The sequence below is a fragment of the Geospiza fortis genome, unplaced genomic scaffold (genome assembly GCF_000277835.1).
Source record: "Geospiza fortis unplaced genomic scaffold, GeoFor_1.0 scaffold23, whole genome shotgun sequence".
Taxonomy (NCBI): Eukaryota; Metazoa; Chordata; class Aves; order Passeriformes; family Thraupidae; genus Geospiza; species Geospiza fortis.
In genome coordinates, this window is record NW_005054303.1 from 11,034,274 (window position 1) to 11,054,115 (window position 19,842).

A 19,842-nucleotide genomic window follows, 5' to 3' on the forward strand; every position below is an offset into this window, starting at 1 on the left:
TTCCACAGTCTCCTGAATTCCAGATGCTGGAGCCTAATGGATAATGCTGAGCTATCAAAACATGAATGTACGTGGGGTTTCTTTATTCTCAGCATTACGACTTCATTTCTCAGCATTAACATTCATTTCAAAGCAAGGAATTTTGCTTGGCCTCCCCTGGGACCCCTAAAACCCTGGTGTTTGTATTCCACCCCTGCAGCAGGAGCACAGGGTGGCAGGGAAGTGCTAAAGCCAAATGTTTCCCCCTTTGCAGCGTGCTGGAGAATGTGCAGCGACACCTCTGCTCAAAGGGAAGGCCTTGTTTAGATAAGCCATGGCAAACACGAGGCACAGGCCCTGCAGGAACAGCTTCAGGGGCTGGGAGAAGGTGGAATATCAACTTTCAGTATTTGTGGGTGGAAAAAACAAATAATCTGTCCATGGTTTCCATGCAGTCCCAGCCTGAGGCTTTGCATCCCCCAGGGAAATGTCATTCCTTGGCTTGTGACTCACCAAACTGAACTGTCAGATTAAGGAATGGCAAGACAGACATCTTTGGCTACCCAGGCCAAGACAATGTCTCTCCACCATCATCAGAGTAATCTCCTCTTGGAAAAGCACCAGATGAATGTTCCTGTTGCTCAGATGATTCCAGAATGTGAGACTTGTAAACAGCAATGGAAACTGTGCCAGCAAACACCAAAAGGAAAACTGCACCATTTCAATAATTGTTGAGCTGGGCCCAGCAGTGACACTCTGAGCACCTTGTGGGATGGTGTCCCCTGAGACATGGGCCTTTCTCCCCCATCCCATCAGGGGATCTCTTGTGCTCAAGGCCTGCTCGCCCTGGATGGTGTCACTGGTTGTGCTGAGGCTGCTCTTGCTCATCCCCACCTCAGTCCTTGGGCAGTGCTGTGGTGACAGCTGGCACCCCAATGTGCCATGGCAATGGCTCCTTCTGCCCTTCACTGCTGCCTGTGCCCCCCAAATCCAAATCAGCCCAACCTCATGTGACAGGGGTAATGAATAAATATGAAATCATGCAAGGAATGAGCTCTCAGCTCTCCACTCCACCTTTCCATTCCACCAGTGCCTGGCAAGCTGCAAGCAGGACTCCCCAGAAAAGCACACACCAGGAGGGGTAAAAGAACCAACATTCTGAAGATGCAGCAATTTGGGGGCATAAATTCCACATATTAGTGTTGAGATAATGTGTGCAGTGACCCTGCACTCAAACATGTCAATATCAAAAGGGCAGTGAAGGCCACAGCTCCCTGCTGGAGCTGGGCAGGGGAAGGCACTGTGGGAGTGCTGAGTCTCAAATCCTTTCTGGTGACCTCAAAGCAAAGCCACTCCCAGACAGATCTTCCATCTGCACCTCTCACCCACCACATGGAACTTCACCAAAGCTCCCTGCACCTCTGTAGGTGCTGAAGAACCTGGTCAGCACCTGCTCAGTGAGCAACAGAGAGAATTCCCCTGCACCCCTCCCCAAAGCTCAGGGTGAGGAGCCTCCTGTGACCACACAACAAGCAGCAATTGAAATGCACCAAGAGGAGATGTTATCCTGGTGAATACTCCTGAAATTGGAATGCACCAAGGGGAGGTGTTATCCTGGTGAATATTCCAGAAGTTTGCCCCAGTGCCATGCACACATGGGCTGGCAAGGATTCCCTTGGCACAGCTTCTGCCCAAGCTGTCTCTGTACTCATCCATGTGCAGTTGATCCTGCTCACTGCTTTGGCCCAAAGGATCAAACATTGATTATTATATTTGGAGAAAGAGAAGTTGACTGTAGAAATGTGAGCTGAGAAGTGAATAAACCCCATGCATTCAACATGGATTGAAGTTGTTCATCAAAACCAGGACTAAAACAGCAAAAGTGAGTCCCAGAGCATCCCAGTAGGAAGCTGTAAAACAGAGGCTCTTTAACCCTTCCTACAGGAGATTCACAGCCACGAGCTGCACACACCCAGAAATGCTGCACTAAACCCCACTTTCAGCCCAAAGAACAGTCTAACAGCCAAGTGTGACAGAAGGTGAGAATAAGGCCTGAGATTTTCAAGGCCCTCAACTCCAGCCCAACAGGGTCTGTGCTGTCATAACCACATCCCAAATCCTGTCTCCATCCCTGTGTAAATCCCAGTATCAAGTGGAGCTAGGGGCTCCCAGGAACCCTGTCTCATTTCAGTCCATGGAGCAGCGAGATGGGCTCCTGAAAGGAACAGCCCTGAGCCTCCAGGGCTCATTAACTCTCCTTGGCCACATCTGTGACTTGCTCCATGATGTGTGGAGCAGGAATTTCCACCCTGTCTCCAGAAAATCATCCCGCACCCTGGGCTGCCCAGCCACCACACCAACCTCCCTGTTCATCACCTGGTGACTTCAATTAAACCATGCCTGAAATCTGGAATGTGAATCAGCTGGGGAAGGCATTAATGGCAGCAATGTAAAGGCTCAGTGCAAACCTTCCCAAGATGAACTGTCCTGCTCTTGGCTGGGCTGACAATAAAAGTGTGACCTCATGTGCAAACGAGCTCAGAATTCAAACCAGGTGCTGGGGGCAGGAGCAAGGCTGAGCACAGCCAGGACACACAGCACCGAAACAGCCAGTGCAGCACAGGGCTCCATCCTGCACTGCATGGAAAATGCTGGGGTTTGTGCTCTTTGGTGCCAGCTCCACTTGGGGCAAACACCACTAAGTGACCAGAGTTGCTGGCACTCATTTCCATGTGTGTGAACTTTCCTACAGCTCTGGAATCAAGGCAGCAGCACAATGATGAGGGGGATTTCCATGTTTGATTATACCCAGGACTCCCCTGGACCTTGCAAAGTGCTGGGAGCTGCACTCACAGGACACAGCTACTGGAGAGCACTGAGACTTAGAGCCAGAAAGGACATCCATGCTTCACTAAGGTAATGGCTTGTTCCCCATCACTGACCCTCACCTTGCTCAACAAGGCCCATCCCAAGGGTCTCCATGAGCAGTTTTTCACCCCATTATGCACTGCCAGGCCAGCTGCTCACCCTTTCCCCACATCCCAGAGGCAGTGCTGGCACAGAGCTGTGAAATACATTTTGAAAAACACTGAATTCACCCTTCTAAGAGAAAGCACAAACCTGAAACCCTCTAACTTTATGGATTCCTACATTCCACTCTGCTTTTTTGAACTTCCTGAGTACAACTGACATTTTCAAAAGCTCTAAAAATCATGCACACATGTGGGTCACTTCTGTTCATGGCAAGCTCCTACCTGGCAAGTGGTTGTAGCTAAACCACCAGTAAGTTTGGGTTAGATGCATTCACTTCCAGCTAAGAGACACTGAGATTAGTTACATTTGTTAACTTCTATTCTTCTGATTCTTAAAAAACACCAGCCTCTGAAATAAATCCTGCTGGCTCCTGTTCACAGGGGGGACCAGATCAGCACATAAGAGGCAGGTTTGCTGTCCACGAACCAGTACCTGGGAGGACAATAACTGCATTGCTCATTTTTTGCATCTGGTGTTCTGGAGAGCACAGTCCCAAGAGTAAAATCATCCCTGGGAGCAGATTGGCCTGGGAGGGGCAGTTGGGAACATTTCAGGATGTGCTGCAGAACATCACCTGCACAACAGAGTGGGGATCACACACACAACTGTGTAAACTGTTCTTTATTTTTTGCTGGTCATTTTTTGGAACATGCCCTGGCTGTCCCACAGTGATTCTGAGGCAAAGAGAACTCAGAACAGAAAATCTGTTGTACAACACACAGGTTTGACATGAGCTGGGCAATTTTTACATCCAGATCATTATTAATTTCTTTTGGGAATTCCATTTCCACATGAAGCATGGCTGGATGAACACCACTGAAGTACACAAATACCAAGACCACCACCACAAACTGCACAGCACTTTTATAATACTGAAAATTCTCTCCCACTGGCAGCAAGAGTAAACATGTCCAAAGGTTTCTTTGTATAGAGAGCAGCTGCACTGAATGGTTTCAACATCAAAATCAACTGGAAAACAACAATTTCAGGTAAATGAAACTGTTAAATGAAATCTAACTAGGAAATGAGTTCTACAATAATCCTAGTTTTGAGCTCTGTTGTTTAGCAGTCTCCTTCCTGCCATGCTGGTTACAAAAACCATTCTTTTCACACCCAGCTTACCACAGTCCAGCTGAAACTTGAGCAGCCTCCAAATGGACAAGGAATGGAAATAAGAGAAAAAGAGAAAATAAATCAAAGGCAACCAATTAATTTTCATCTCTCACATTGTTCTTCCTGCTCAAATGGGGAAAAGGAACTTTTCCAAGTGAGTTCAGAAATGCTGTGGGTCCCTTCATCCATTCCTGTCAAGTCTTCAGTGAAGAAGGTTGGAAAATGCTGATGACAGGCAATAGAGTAGAATCACTGAAATTCATAAATCTGGAAACTTGGAAGAAAAAATATCTGTATGCAAGAATAATGAAGAAAATATTTGTCAGCATTTAAATGAACTGAGAGTTCTACACTGGAGGCCTCTTCTGCTCAAAAACTTCATGGAAGTGCACAATTGTAGAAAAACCCTTGAGAGACACAATGCACAGCACAGCTGTGGGAGGGGAGAAGGATAAATTACTCTGGTTTTTCACTGTGGACAACACTCATATCTTCTAAATTTGGGAACAGAAATTATTTTTCTGTTCCTCCATATTTTAAGTTATGAACTACAGAAACTCAGAAGTAGCAGCATTTCTAGTTCTTTTTCAGATGAAAGGTAACAGGCATTCTGTAAACCCCTGTGCTCTCCTTTCTGCACTCAAAATGTAATAATAGAGCTCATCAGAGCTGTGAATTGCTTCCATTCATCTGCATACTTATCAGGACAATTAGTCAATAGCCAGGCTAGTTAGGATAATACCTAAGGATCAATTTCTGCAGCATTACAGGAATCCACTGTAAAATTAACACTGTATTTCAGGTATTTTCTCAGTCATATTTTCAAGATGATGCACACAAACCAAACTGCCCCAGGGCAACAGAGCAGCACAAGAGGTAAGGTAAGACTCAGCTTTTTCAGGGAGAGGAGGGAAGCAAAAGCTCAGCAAAGCTTTGCCAACTTTCTGTCCCCTCACAGATAATCTAAGTATTCAGACTTAAGCATTACTGTCTAGAGTTTAAAATAAAAGTGACTGCAGTAATGACCAGTACTACTCAACAGTATGCTACAAGAGTACATAATAAATGAGAAACAATTTCCATAAAATTTCTAATAAATACACTCCCTGAATTCCAATATCTGACAAAAATCCCTGAGTTCATTCTCATCAATGTAAGGTCTCCTGTTTTCCAAAGAAGTTTTGGTTCAGTCAGACAGAAAATCACTTCCTGATGTACAGCTGTCAGTGCTGACTCAAGGTACACTTTTACAAGGTATATATTTAGTTTTCTACAACAGTGCCAGAGATTCCATGAGCATCTGAATCCCTGCAGTGTAACAAAGCCCATGAGACTCAGCCATCAAAGGGCAGCCACAGGCAGGAAGGCAGCTGCACCTGGTTAGCAGGAGTTTGAATTGGAAGAATAAAGGCAAGTTCACTTTTTAGACAGATAATGTCACATCTCATGGTCACCTGGGCTTTCTGCTGGGTAAACATGTGACAGGAGTGCCAGTGCCACAGGAGGAGCTGGGAACTCCTGGCCAAGTGTGGATGTGCTGTTTCTGGTACTGCCAAACTATTACAGGGCTCACCTGGAGTCAAGAAACCTCTGCTAGAAACTTTGTTAGAAAAGTAACTGCAGTCTTTTCCAGGGATCTTTTTTCTTTGGGATCCTACCAAAATTTCTGAGTTAGCTCCCTGGCCTCACCACATGTATTTATTTTTATATTAAACTCCCAGGGAGAAGGATACTTCCAAGCAAAAAGGATTTCTGAAGCAGCACTAACCTGCACCACCTGGGTGCCTTCAGGCCATCCATCAAAAATGAAAAGTAACTCCTGGACCCTGAGAGAGTCAAGTGATCTGTTGGCAGGAAAAATAAGGAATGGAGAAGGTGATTCCAACTCTGCTATTTGCTGTTCCTCCCCTTTAGACAGGACAGGATCTATCAGCTTTTGATTCCTTAGGGCATGAAATCTCTGAGGAGATAAGGTCACTTCAGGGCCATCAGATCCCACCTGAGAGAAGGAAATGCTAAAAACCTGCCCATGGTCTCAGCCACTGCTTTCAATCTACTAAAATGAGGAACTTTTCTTGTGGGTGCCCAATACCATTTCCAACAAAGCCCAGCTGGTGTTGAAAATTGCCTTCACATTCAGGGGGCTAAAAAATAAGGAATTATAAAAGACTACATGGAAGTTCACAGACATCTGAGGTAAAATTAGGGTTCCATAAAAGTAAAATTTCCCTTTGTTTTCAACAGAGGCAGATTGTCATCTTTTAAGCCCAAATCTTCTCTGAAACACAAGAGAACATAAAATATAGAAACACTTTAGTTCAAACCTGAAAGATTTGTAAAAATGGGAGTAAGAGAGAAAAAGAGGAGAGTCTTTCACTTGGAGGAATACTGAAGTACTTTGAGTACTACTCAAAAGTAGATATTAATTGAAAAATGTCTATTATTAACTGCAAAATGAAAACACCAAAATGAAATGCTACAAAAAGCTATTATGCTTGACGGGAAAAGCCTGCTAATTTAAAAATTACATCAGGATAATTCAAGTGTGCTGACACAGAAAAACTGTATTTTAAAAACCAATTAACAAATATTATTATGACATGCCCACTAAACTGAGCTAAGGCAATTGGTCTCTGGATCCATCTTAGGATAAATCGGGGTGAACACTTGGAATCAACAAGTTCTTAATGTGAACTGGCTGAAACTTTGGAAATTAGTCAAGCAACAGAAATCTTTCAAGGATTAGGACAATGTGCACTATCCTATGTGCACAAATCACATTATGCACAAAAAGACTGATGTAATGTCTGTTCACCTTGTTGTTTTGAAAGGACAAGTTATTTCAAGTTTCTCTTTTGTTCACCATGTGCCCTAAACCATTTTTGCATTGCAGAAATTCTCAAGGCCTTTTTACCTGTCCTTATTAAATCACCAAAAACTCATATTTTAGAATGGCAAAGATGAATTGTCCAGTAACTGAAGAGTGACTGAAGATTAAAGAAGGACCATCAGTAATGGAGGTGAAAGGAACATTACTTCTTCCTTGGCAGCTTTGGTCAGTGTTCCTTTGGGATGTGCAGCACTCACTGCAGCAGTGTTGGAACCTCTCTGCTCCTTGCTGTCCTCCTGGCGCTCAGTTCTGAACTGAGTGTCAATAGCTCTTACTGATCAACCCAATTGAAAATTATTAGAACCAAACTGAGAAGGCCAACACAAATGCCAAAAACAACCAAGGCACATGCCTGTGAAGAAAGAAAAGCAAAAATTAATGCCATGAAAGTCCACAAGAACAGGTAAAAATAGTGTCTTTTAAAATAATCTCTAATGTTTCAAATTACTCAGTCTTCAAACACAAAGAATCTGCTTAGTGGGAAACTAAACCAAGCCTGGCATAGTTTCCCTGGGAACTCCTGGAGCAGTCACACTATCCAGCTGCACAAAAAATAATTTGCCCTTTACAACTCTAAACAAATGGAGAAACCGATTCATATTTTACTCAAAATACAATTAAAATTACAATGGATTTTTTTCATTTTTGAATAGCCAGATGATGGTAAAACCACAGTTCAAGAGACTGCAGCTTGCTGATTTATAACAGGTTCCCAAATCTGCTGGAACTAGTCATGATTTTAGATTGTCAGAGGGCACCATTATTAGATTTTCTTCCAGATTCCCTGTTTTGTCAATACAAGAGCAGCTCCATGAATCATAAGAATGGCAGAAAAACTGTGTATAAACATTTTGTCAGCATTTTGGCCACTCTGCTGAGCAGTGGTTAAATGAAGACAGACAGTTACAGTGCAAAAAACAGGCTCCTGCACAAATTCCAGCCCAGAACTTAACCTACTACAACAAAAGAGAAACCACAAAGAGAAGGAAAAAAAAACAAACAAAAAGGAAGGGAACAAAAAAAAAAAGATGTTTTTGCAAAGTCTTTTATAGAAAACAAGAACAAAAACTGTTCCACTTAAATGCAGTTTAGCTTTGTCCCAACTGCTCAGACAACAGAGTAACAGGTAAAAACTGAGCAGAAGCTGGATTAAAAGTCAACATCTGAAAACTATAGGGAAAAGCACATAATCAGACCAATTGCCCAGTACATGGACACACTGCTTGCCAAAAAACTCTGCTGAAGAAGGAGTTTCAGACAGACCAGAGCTACCAGGAAGGATGAAAGAAAATGCTCAGAGATTTTGTGAGCTGCAATGAAAACAAGAGCTTTGCCCCTCGGATTGTGTGCTCCACTGTGTATTAAAATGCATTTAAAATGAGCCTGTTTAAATATTATTAGTGCAGATGAGAAAACAGAAAACATACCCCAAGTTTCTGTGGTGATATAAAGTCCTCTCTGTTAAGTTTAAGATAAAATAGTCCAGGATATACAAAAAGCAAACATGTTGATGTGGTTGAACCTTTAAAAAACAGAAAGTAAGATTTTGTTTAGAGAAGACTGAAGTACATTGCAGAATCATATACTGAATTTCTTGAAGTTAAAATAAAACCCAAGAAAGCAAACCACCACAAGAACTTACCAACTACTCCAAATACATTTTTTATGTCTGGCACATACATTGCAAACAGAACAACAACTGCATTCAGTGTTAAGGTGACAAGGATATGGCAAATCCACGACCCAGGAAGATGAGAGAAAAATACCATCAACACAGCTTTCCTTGCCTACACAATAAAAGACAAACATTGTGTGGGTAAATACATACATACACACACATGTATTTTTTGATCTCACCTCAATTTCATAACTTTAAGAATTACATCATTCCAGATGTGAAAGAACATTTTAAAAATCAAAATGCCAGAAGATCAGTAATAGTTTAATGCTTTGTCTCTCTGTAGTGTAGAAGGTGATTTATTACTGTATTAAAGCAAGATTTATCACATGGTCATTAGTCTTAAGAAATGACTGGTCCCTCCCTCTTTTGGAGGGACAAAAGAAGGCCTGGGGGATAGTCTTTGTCTCTTTGAAAATGCCTGGTAGCAAATGTCAGCATGTTGTCACTGATACATAATCTATACAGTGCTTCCATACACAGAGTTTTGCCAGGTCCTAAAAGAATGGATTTTCAATTTTACCACAGTATTGATAAGCTAAACTGGGTTTTGGGTTTTTTTTGTGAAATAGGTCTATATGTGTTTTTAATTTACAATCAAATTGAGTTTCAAATACAAGTGTGTTTGTGTGTGGGTGCGTGCATGTAGAAAGGAAAAACCAAGTCAGCAAAACTCAATTTAAGAGGGAAAAAAAAATCAAACTAAATAAACTTTAGAAGTTCTGAATTCTCTAAATTAAAAACAATGCTGTGGGCTAGTTTTAATCTGAAATCTGTCTCAAGAGCACAAATTAGCTTAGTGGTTAGTTGTTATTTTGGAGCTTTCATGGAACATATGCAAATATGTGGTCTTTGATCAATCACTTGACAAGTGAATAAGATACACAAGACTAGATGTGACTCAAGAATTGCAGTCTGCAAAACATTAGTGACCAGTGCTCAGTGCCAGCTCCAGAGCTCTCAGGAATACTCACTGGGAAATGGATCAGAGGGACTGTCAGGAGCACAGCAAACAGAATGGCTGCTCTCACAGTCATGATGATGGTATCGTGGGGCAGGTACCTGGAGTAACCTTGCAGCAGCTCAGAGTCCACTTTGTCTGAAAACAAGACAAATGAATTGCTTTGTTAATCACTGGAGAGCTAATTAATTAAGGTGACATTCCAATGGGTCCATCTGCTTGAGGGATGCAGATGCACTCTGGCATTACTGATACACTAGGAGGCAAAATCTTCAAGGAAATTAAAAATTTCAGGAGGCAATGCCAGGCAGAGCCTCTGCTGAAGCCAAAGATGCCTAAAGAAAAGACACAAATGTGAAGGAGACAGCTTAAAAAAATGGAAGAAATTTAGACAGCAAAAGTCAGAGCACCAAGAGTAGTCTGCTACCCTGATTTTTTTTTTAATCTTAACTCTGCTTTTTTGGACTTCAGAATAGACTGAAATTTTCAAAGTCCTGTGAAGTTTCAAATACACAGAAAACAGAAGAAACCATCTGAACCACAGAGAGATGAAACATGCCTCATTTCAAAGAGGGAACTGTTCTTTTGTTTCCAATTTAAAATAAAATGTTTTACATTTTCTCAGACTGGTGTTTTAGGAACAGGGAACAGACTTTTCTCTGTTTAAAGAAGTAAGTTAATTAAACAAGACAACCAAAAAGTGAAAAGAAGAAGCTTGCAAGGGGAAAAAAACAAACCAAACCAAACAAGTCTCTTACAGACATCCACTCTTGATTCCAGCATTTCAGGCTCCTGAGTCTCAGAGTTACTAAAGGAAATCAAGCCTGCAGAAAACCCAAAGCATTCCCAGTGAAACAGACTGAGAGGTGAAGGCAGGGTCTGGTCCCAAAGAAATCATGGCAGTAAAGGTAACAGGAACTGGGATGGCTTCCAGGACTATTTTTTCCTCTTTTTTTCCCCGTTCTTGTTAAGATTTCATCTGGACAGATGCCCTGCACTGCCTACTGAACCTCTCTGAGTTGTACTTAAATTAATATTCTGCAGCAAACCTCATGGAGACAGTCAGCAAACAGCAACAGTGGCCAATAGGCTATCAGGGCCTTCAAGATTCCCCATATAATTTTTCTAAGGTTTCTGGATATCTAGGGAATATTTTCAGACATGCTTATACTTGGGGGTAGAAGGCAGAAAAGTCCCTAAAAATCTGGAATTATTAGATGCTGAAAGCCAACATTCCTGGTGCTTTGTCAGACACCATCTCATCCCCACGATCAAGAATTATAAAACACTTGAAAGGAGAGGAAATCCTCATCAGAACTTTCATTTACTGCCTTACAGTCTCCTGTAAGAATTTTTATTCTTCCAATCAATGAAGATTAGCATGTGATAATCTCATAATAAGAGTTTTCAGAAGACATCAGAAGGATCCTCATGGATGACTGTTATGCATTTATGTGACAGCATTGGTATGAAACTACAACAGAATCAGCAAGTAGAGGAAATTCAATAAACCAGTTGTGTTATCACTGTGTATGAAATAGACCCTCACCTACTTCTGCCAGGGCTGTGATGGACCTTTAAAAAAGGCCACTGTGTAGATAAGGGGTCTGAAATCTTTCTAAAGTATAAGAATGCCAGACAGAAAAAATCATCAATGTTTAAACTCTACTGAAAATCTGTACCCAGAAGTATTTAGAAATCCAAATGTAGAGTAATTAAATTGGTACTGCAGCACACTGTCACCTAAACTCTACAGCAAATGAAAATTTGTGTAGAATTTGGTAGAGCAAGTGTTTGATACCCCACCCACTCTTCTGATTGATAATAAAAAGGTACAGTTACTTCATCAAATATCAACAACATTTCTAAGAAATGTGCTCTTCTTGGTTCAGTTCATGTATCAAACAAACACATTTCTGGCTCAGGAACCAGAAGTTTTCCATGTGCTGGAAAACCCAGCTCAAAGCCTATCCTTTTGAATGTTTCAAATCTGAGGGTTCAAGTGTACTAATGCCTGAAGCATTCCAGGCAGAAGACATTTATCTTTTATCATTAACTTTTGTTCTAAGGAATACCTGAAGAATACACTTACCATAAAATGTCAGGTACCCAAAGAGAGCAGATATGAAGTAAATTAGGAAACTCAGCCCAATTCCTGTGACAGTTACATTCTGCATTCTCCTTTTGGATGGACTAAAATGGAAAAAGAAAAGGAAATCAGTGTTGTTTGATCAGTATTGGGGATGATTAAACACAGCACAATCTATACAGTACCTTGCATTTCATAAGAAGTATTGGCCTAATTTAAGGCCACTGAGGATTTGCTGAGGTCTGTGCTGTCACTGATATTTAGGGGGTTTGAAAGTATTTTTCATGTGCTTATTAAAAAGGCACTTTTCAAGCAGACAGTTAACACTGTCCCCATCTTGTATGGAATTTAGCCTTCCCAGTGTCTCTTTTTAAATGAAAATTAGGTTTTACCAGGATGATACCTGTCCAGAGCCAGGAACAGAATCTGTGTCAAAAACCATCATTGGATCAGATATGGCCAAATGCAGATTCAGTTACAGCCATAGAAGTTGACTATTAAAGTCAACTTCTTAGTTAGTGACCTTTTTTTTTTCCTCCTGATTGTCCAGGGCAGGACAATATTCTGACACTGATGATGGAACCACATTTGTTACTTTTCATTCCTCTAAGAGAGAAAAAGCCAGTACAGACTAAAACCATACATTTCCCAAAACCATGAAAGCTCCTTATTCTGCAGTGCTTGATGGCACTGACTTAAAAATAAAAATTACTTGGGATTAATTTAGGGAAAGTATTACAAAAAAAGTTATAATTCTATTTTAATATTGCATGTGTTCATACATTACCTTTGGAGCTCACAATAGATTGGCAAGACTGAGGTATGGCACAGAAAAGAGAAGGCCATAGTTGGTATTGCATAAGCACTCTGAAAGAGAAAGAAAACATCTTGTAAGTTGTTTGCTATTACTGCTGGTTGGAAAAATATCTGTATGAACTCAGAATTCAGTTCAAGTGTTGGAAGTCAGTGGAAATATTTCCAGATGAATGCTTTGAGATAAATCTCCACAAGACAGAAATGGTGTCTCTAATCAGTCCACAAAAATTCAATCTTTTCAAGTCATGTCAATTCAAGTGGACATAGCTCAGTTTCATCATCAGGAGAAGTCATGCTGCCTATAAGCCAAAAACTGGGAGATTTTATTTTTTGACTATACTGAAGCCAAGTACTTATGTAGAAAGGGCAGGATGTGTCCCAGAGCCAGTGTATCACTTGTGAAATTCTCTAAGAATTTTTCCAAATTCTAATATCCATGGCTAACCATTATATTACTGATTCCTTCACCCTGACCTCACTATTTTATTACTCCTTCAGAAAAATTTGGATGAAATATAAAATATAACAGAAAATATTAACAGGAAATATAACATGCTTTGGCATCTAAAGTTTTAAAACAGCAATGTAATTAAAGATGCAACCACACAATCAGTGGTGTCTTATTCCAAAAATTTGTAATAAAAGAGATCATCTAGTACAGCTTACTGCAATTGCCAAGCAGAATAAGCTGAACTATAACAAACACTTTTGTGCTGAAATAATCAGGCCCATGCTGGTAAAGATATGCCATTTTCTATTGATAAAGCTAATTTTAAAAAAGAAGGAGAGATGAGTCCCAAGATTCTTCAGAGCACAAAAGGCCAGAATCTCACATTAGATGTTTCTGGTCAAAGAACCATTTCTTCTATAATCTAGAGATAACATTTGTCTGATTGTCATGTTTTGAGAGGAAGTAAGTTTTCTGGGATATGCTGTGGCCACCAATAAATGTTCAGATTTTAATATTGGCACCTGGTGTGGCCACTGGGGACAATGGAAACACCTCTGAGAACACAGGGGTTAAAAAGCAGAGCACTCCCGTGGGAAGTTCTCTTGGGTTTCCAGTGGGGAAAGAGCTCCTTGTCTTTTTGGAACGGGACAAAGCATCCTTAAAAGGATGACCCTAGAAGCAGCTCTGGTCCGTGTGCAGTGGTGAGAGCACTGGGCATGGAAGGAAGAGGTCACGACTGCCACGAGTGACATGGAAACACACAAGGTTTCAACAGTGTTTCCAGAGGAAGCCTATGGCACAAGAAGGACTCCTCTCCTCTTGATGAACTGAGAATTGATTATCTAAAGGATGGTGATGGACTGAGAGTTGGTGATTTTGGGGGATGGATGTACTGGAAATTTGGTGGGGGGAGAAGGAAATGTTTTTGGAAGGTTTTCATTTTCCCTGTGTGTTTCTTTTTACTTAGAGTTGTAGTTTAGTTAATAAAGTTTTCTTTATTTTTAATGGGGGCCTGCTTTGCTTATTCCTGGTCACATCTCACAGCAGAAACCAGGGAGAATGTATTTTCACGGGGGCACTGGCATTGTGCCAGCATCAAACCATGACACTGATGTTTGCATCGCCCAAGGTTTTGGTTTTTTTCCTTTCCTTTTTCTTGGGAGGGCAGGGTGGACTTTCGTTTTTTCAGAGAAATGCAACCACATCCCTCCTAGATCTCACTACAGAGTTACCCCAGATTTACCTTTTTCCCTTCCTCTTCAGCCCCCAGAGACCAGGGCTCTACATGACACTTCCCCTCCTGCAAGCCTTGATGGGTGGTTACATGACTTAAATGCCATGTTAATGAACAAATACCAGAGCTGGCACCCAATGACATGCACAAGATTGTATCAGGCCTGAAGGATCAGCTTCAGGTGAGGAAAAACTAAGGTTAGTTTCAGGAAAGCTGCTCTACCCTGCCAGGAACTAAGAGCACACAGCCAAGCAGCACCAACTTCCAGCTGAGGGCTTGATCTGATTGCATGATGAGGCTGACCACTGCTTCAGTTGTTATATTTTCTTCTTTGGTCATATTTCCAAAATATTTTCATAAATGCTAACTTGGACAATCAGCCTTCATAAAAAAAAAAAAAAACAACTGAGACTGGATAACACTTGGCAGCAGGTACAGAAAATATTTCAGCAGCCCATAACGAGTTTTACACAAGGACAGCTTACCCTGGGTAAGGTATAAACCCCAATTTTTTAAAAACCACCACCCCCCTTAAAGTTTGTGTATTGTTAATAGAGATTACCTCTTTTGAAAGATGAAAGAGCTTTGCTTTACAATCCCCAGTAGAATTTGAAACCTGTAAAACATAAATGCAAACGAAAAAAAGGCATAATGAAAGAATAAGCCCAAACCACAGACACGAAACTTTTCAGATTCTGTGATGATTAATAAAAGAAGGAATTTAAATTGCATGCCATTCTGAAAGTGTTAATGTAAAAAAAGCATTACAGTTTACTAATAAAATTAGAACTTCAAACCAGCATGCGCTTTACCTGTAAAGTCTCTATGGCACTACTCAGAGGTAGAGGACAAGGAATCGACCATTTTTTAATCACAACCTGCAGAGACAGCATATTTCATGTATGAATGATATCCTAAAAATCAGTTTTCAATTTAGATACACATAGCAGAAGTACCAGCCTGCTGGAACACCCAGCAGGGAGCTCCACCCCCAGTAAATCACCAGCCCTGCCTGGCAGCCAGGCCACCAGAAGGAGACTGGCTAGAAAAGCCTGTCAGTGCCATTCCATGCAGCTGCTCACCCTGCACAGCTGGCAGCCTTATGGCCCAGGGATCTGGAGGTGGGGCACTATTGTAAATCAAAGGCAACTCGGACAAAGGGGAGAGAGAATGATGCATTTGACTTTATCATCAGAAGGCTATATTATACTATATTATGTACATTGTATTTAAACTGAATTTGCTATGTACTTTTGCTTACAACTGCTCACACTGCACTCATCTTATTCTCTCTCTGACACACACACACTTCTTGGCCCTGATAGGCCAAGGGAACAAAACATCCTCACTTTGGGTAAACAATCTCTATATTACATTCTACTTTAACACAACACAAGAACAGCAAGCGAGGTAAGAATTGTGCTTTCCTTCTTCTCTGCTTGTCTCACAGCTTCTCTCTGTTCAAAAAGCATGTGAATACTACAGGGCACTGCAATGGGCTCTGCCATGAGCTGAAATCCAAGCACACTCCCCTCCCAGGCAGGATGGCTGCTGTGGTAGAGCCCAGCCTCGCGCCCGCAGCACACGAGCCCTCAACAGAGATAGAGCAGAGCCTAGGGCTAATCTTAAAAGGCAGAAACATATGGTTTGGACTAGAAAGCAAAGGAAAAACAATAAATGCAATTATTGTCCCAGAATGTCATTGGGCCTTCAGCTACACCCTGCTGGTTTAGGGACTGCCAAGTAACAGGACTGAAAATCAAAGGGAAATTAAAATAAGAAATGTTACCTCCTCTTTCAGGAGCCCGGTTTAAAATGATACCTGCACTGCTCTCCTCACCCTAATTAATTTCCTATTGTAGCTGCCTGGCTGTAGAGGTCATAATTCTTTTGAAGCCTAGAGCAAATCATTAAAAACTTAATTAAAGACTCAGATTCACAAGAAGAATACCATGCAAGGGAGCTCTTCTCCTGGCCCAGAGAAGTGTGCCCTGCACGCTGCCAAGTGGTGCTTCCCAGAGGATTCGATGCTCCCTCTTGTCACCAGTGCCAGGAGAGGCAAACAAATGTTACCTCTGGCCAAAATGTGGGGAAAGCAAACTGTGGGTACACAGCAGGCTGAGTGCATTGTGGCAGGAACATGTTTTAAACTGCACAGAACAACTCAGTTGAGATATGGAACTAGGTGGGAGCCTGCTCAACAGCAGCCTGCAAACAGCAAACACTAAAATATAACTTGGGCCTGGGTTGTATTTAAAGGCACCCAAAGTGGGGAAGGCTTTGAAGGCTCCAAAGCAGTCAGCTTTGTGGGAACTCCCCCACTCCAGTCTAAAGCTGGAACAGGCACTGGGAAGGGGCAGGGAGCTGAAGGGCAAGGTCTAGGGAAAGTAAAATGTGCCTGGCAGTGGTGAGGGGAAGACTTCCTGCAAGCTAAAGAGCAAAGATATATATAAACATTGCAGAGGGAGGACCAGACAAGCCAAACCTAAAAGGCTGGAGAACATTTTTCTAAAATAAATGTAATACAGATTAAGAACAGACTGAAGTGGAAATAAAAGGAAACAAAATAAAATGTACTAGGTGCATTTTAAAAAAATCCCTATTTATTTTTGCCCACTTGCTTAATTATTTAAATGTATTTGGGTTTCCAATTGTAGTCTAATGAGTTTCCCCAACAGGAAAGGATTTTTAAGCTGGCAGCATGGCCCAGTTAGCTGAGCAGTCATGCAGGCACCACCACAACCCTCCTCTAGAACTTTAAGCCTATTTCATATAAACATTCTTTTGAGTATAAAAAATGTTTAGTTCTAAGTGAAAAAAACTTAAAAATCAAGACAGATTCGAGTGGAAAAAGGGTATTTTAAGCCCACACCAGACACACTGCTAAAGAACAAAGTTAGAGGCTCAAAGTGTTCTAATATCCTCAGTGAGTTTTTGTATCCTGCAGAGGGAAAACAAGAATCCCTTTATTCCAGCAGTACTGACAGCACTGGGCAAAGGGGCTGTCTGTGCATAACATCACCCATTGCATGTGGCAGGTTCCCAGTCTGCAACATGTTTTGTTCTGGGAACACAAACAAGAGATTTAGACAAACACCATCAGCATCATTAACACCTTCGCTGAACAAGCTACCAATAATGCTGTCTCCACACACACAAAAAAATATAAGCTTGTCTTTATGCTTCACCAATATACACAGCAAGAGGGGAGGCAATAACAAAAAAAATTAACAATCACAATTTTTTTTCCCTGAGGATTCAAGTCAGGGAAGTATTCATCAACTGAGCAACAGAAGTGCTCAGGAGCTCACAGAATCAGGCTTTGAATTAATAGGTACATTTACTTGTTTTTCTCCTAGATCAGCTCATCTCAGTGTCTGCAATATTTTTGCAAGTAAAGCCTAGAACCAGTTTTTTGGCTTTAAAGGAAGAGATACTGAGGCACAGAGAGGACATTTGAGGCCCAGAACAAAGAAGCTTCCAGCCCTTTGCTCACTGCTCTCCCCGACCAGACTGACCAGGATGTCTCTTTTCTGCAGGCTGCAGTAAAATTGTGGCTTGCTGGCAAAAAGCTGAACAGATGGTGTGCACTTGAAAAGGCACAGAATTACTGTATATGCAAAATATAATTCTATCACTTCCATATGACTAACACAGTTCTCTTCTGGAACAAATTAAAACATATCTGCCACACAGAAATTAACAGTGTGCAAACTAAAACACCATTTCAACAGTACATATCACCCACTTCAAAGCAATTAGATATGAAAACTAAACCACATTTAATGCCTTTGACTTTCAGGGCCTGAGCAAGTCACAGGGAATATTCTGTCAAGAGTATTGGTTTTCTGGAAATATCCATAATGGCTTTAAAAATTTTGACCTCAGCCAGATTTACTGTGGCTGCTGCTTTGCCATTTAATAAGAAAGAGTAAGCACACAAACTTAACCATTTCATTAAAAATCCAGCAGTCTGTACTCCTCCCTGAGCACTCTGTACCCACTTTTTTGATAGAGAATCACAAACTAAAATCTAGTTTAACTCATCCCAGCTTGGCATGGTTGCACACAATTCTTGCTTACACATTTGCTTTTTCAGGGACTGAAGTTGTTTTAAAATGCATCCACCCATTACAACAGCTCTCCTCAGAGATCCATACACATTCCCTTTGAAATCCAGGAGCTGAACTGGTTTTAAAACCCTTGCAATTTCCTTCAGCCAAAGACCTATGTCAGCATTATAGTTAGTGCTTTTCCTTACCTCTTTTTTTTCCATTTTTTTTCTTTTAAAGATAAATTTTAGGAGAGAGGTCAAGAGTTAAGGTAATTTATAAATATTACAAATGAATTTCCATTAACTCTGGAGAGGCTGTGGCTGCTTCTCAATATTCAGCCTAAGAAGAATACTTCCCAAGGTCCTACAAACACTGCAGCTCTCCAGGGATACCCTAGGGAGATGTTTTGACAGCTTTGAAGTTTGGTTTTATCACATGGTTCAGTTCCTAATGGATTGCCTTGGTCTCCTGGATGGCATGTTTGTTCAACTTGCCTTCAACTCTGTTTATCCCTTTGTAAAACAGGTATTAAATGCAAGTCAATGCAAGCCAGAATGACAGGGCAGAGGGGGAACATTTTTGCCAGGCTTCCAAATAAGATTCAAATAGATGAAATAGATGACAGAGTGAGAGCTGCTCAGTTGTACCACATATTACACATGTGCATTAACACACTTTTTCCCTTTAAAAAGAAAAAAAAGTGCAACTTAAAGGCACATTTTCTCTCTTAGATCTGCCTAGCAGGTCTCACTTTTGATATTTGGAAACATCTACCTCACAGGGGCCTTGAGAGGGTGAACATCAGGGTCAAAATCCCCCATATGGCTCAGAGAAAAGAACTTTTCCTTTCAGCTGGAGAGGAGAATAAGGTCATTGACGTATTAATGAATCTTGTAAACTGCCTTAATGAAGTTCTAGTTTTCTTTGCCTTTTTCTGAACTCTGTCACTCCATTATACATGTAAATTTAATTTATTTTGGAGTATATTAAATTTTCTGCTGTACTAGTTGCAGTAAGTAATACTTAGAAGTTAAGGAAACAGAATTCCATTCCTCTGCTAGTAGGGGAACAAAAATGTATGTGCCAGGTCCCTTTGCTGCACCATCAGCAGAAAAAAAAAAAAAAAAAAAAAAAAGAAAAGAAAGAAAGAAAAAGAATTGTTATATTTACCAGCCCAAAATATAATTATTTTAACTCTTTTCACATGCTTGGAAGTTCATACACATTTCCCAGCCTCAGCAAAACAAATGTAATCTGTCCAAGGAAGCATATCCTGAACCTGAAGAAAATTCTAAATTTCACATAAAAAATTAAGGGGGAGGGGAAGACAATTAATTTCAAAACAGGCTTATGAAAACATTCAAACAATAAGGAAAAAAAAAAGAAGCTGTGCAGAGATTTTTTTAACTTACCACAAGAGTAAAGTACACCGTAAAGAAAAATGATAAACTACTTGTGTAGCCAAGAAAGCCTGTAAAATAACAGTAAAAATAAAAGAGAATTTATAAGGAAAGTGATCCTAATGTACAGCTAAAGCTTTACA

The 19,842-nt window shown here is 40.9% G+C and overlaps 1 protein-coding gene across 2 annotated transcripts in view; it reads right to left on the reverse strand.

The window, feature by feature from the left end:
- Positions 1-4,887: 4,887 nt before the first annotated feature.
- SLC38A6 (solute carrier family 38 member 6) overlaps positions 4,888-19,842 on the reverse strand; it is a 37,088-nt gene continuing 22,133 nt past the window's right edge. The window contains exons 8-16 of one of the 2 annotated variants that reach the window (XM_031066315.1): positions 19,712-19,770; positions 15,057-15,122; positions 14,807-14,860; positions 12,531-12,610; positions 11,747-11,847; positions 9,668-9,792; positions 8,658-8,802; positions 8,443-8,537; positions 4,888-7,367 (exon numbers count right to left, since the gene is read on the reverse strand). In XM_031066315.1, the coding sequence (XP_030922175.1) occupies positions 7,287-7,367; positions 8,443-8,537; positions 8,658-8,802; positions 9,668-9,792; positions 11,747-11,847; positions 12,531-12,610; positions 14,807-14,860; positions 15,057-15,122; positions 19,712-19,770 (806 nt within the window). In that variant the 3' untranslated portion in view covers positions 4,888-7,286. The remainder of the gene's footprint in view (positions 7,368-8,442; positions 8,538-8,657; positions 8,803-9,667; positions 9,793-11,746; positions 11,848-12,530; positions 12,611-14,806; positions 14,861-15,056; positions 15,123-19,711; positions 19,771-19,842) is intronic. The other variant, XM_031066316.1, reaches the window with a different exon arrangement.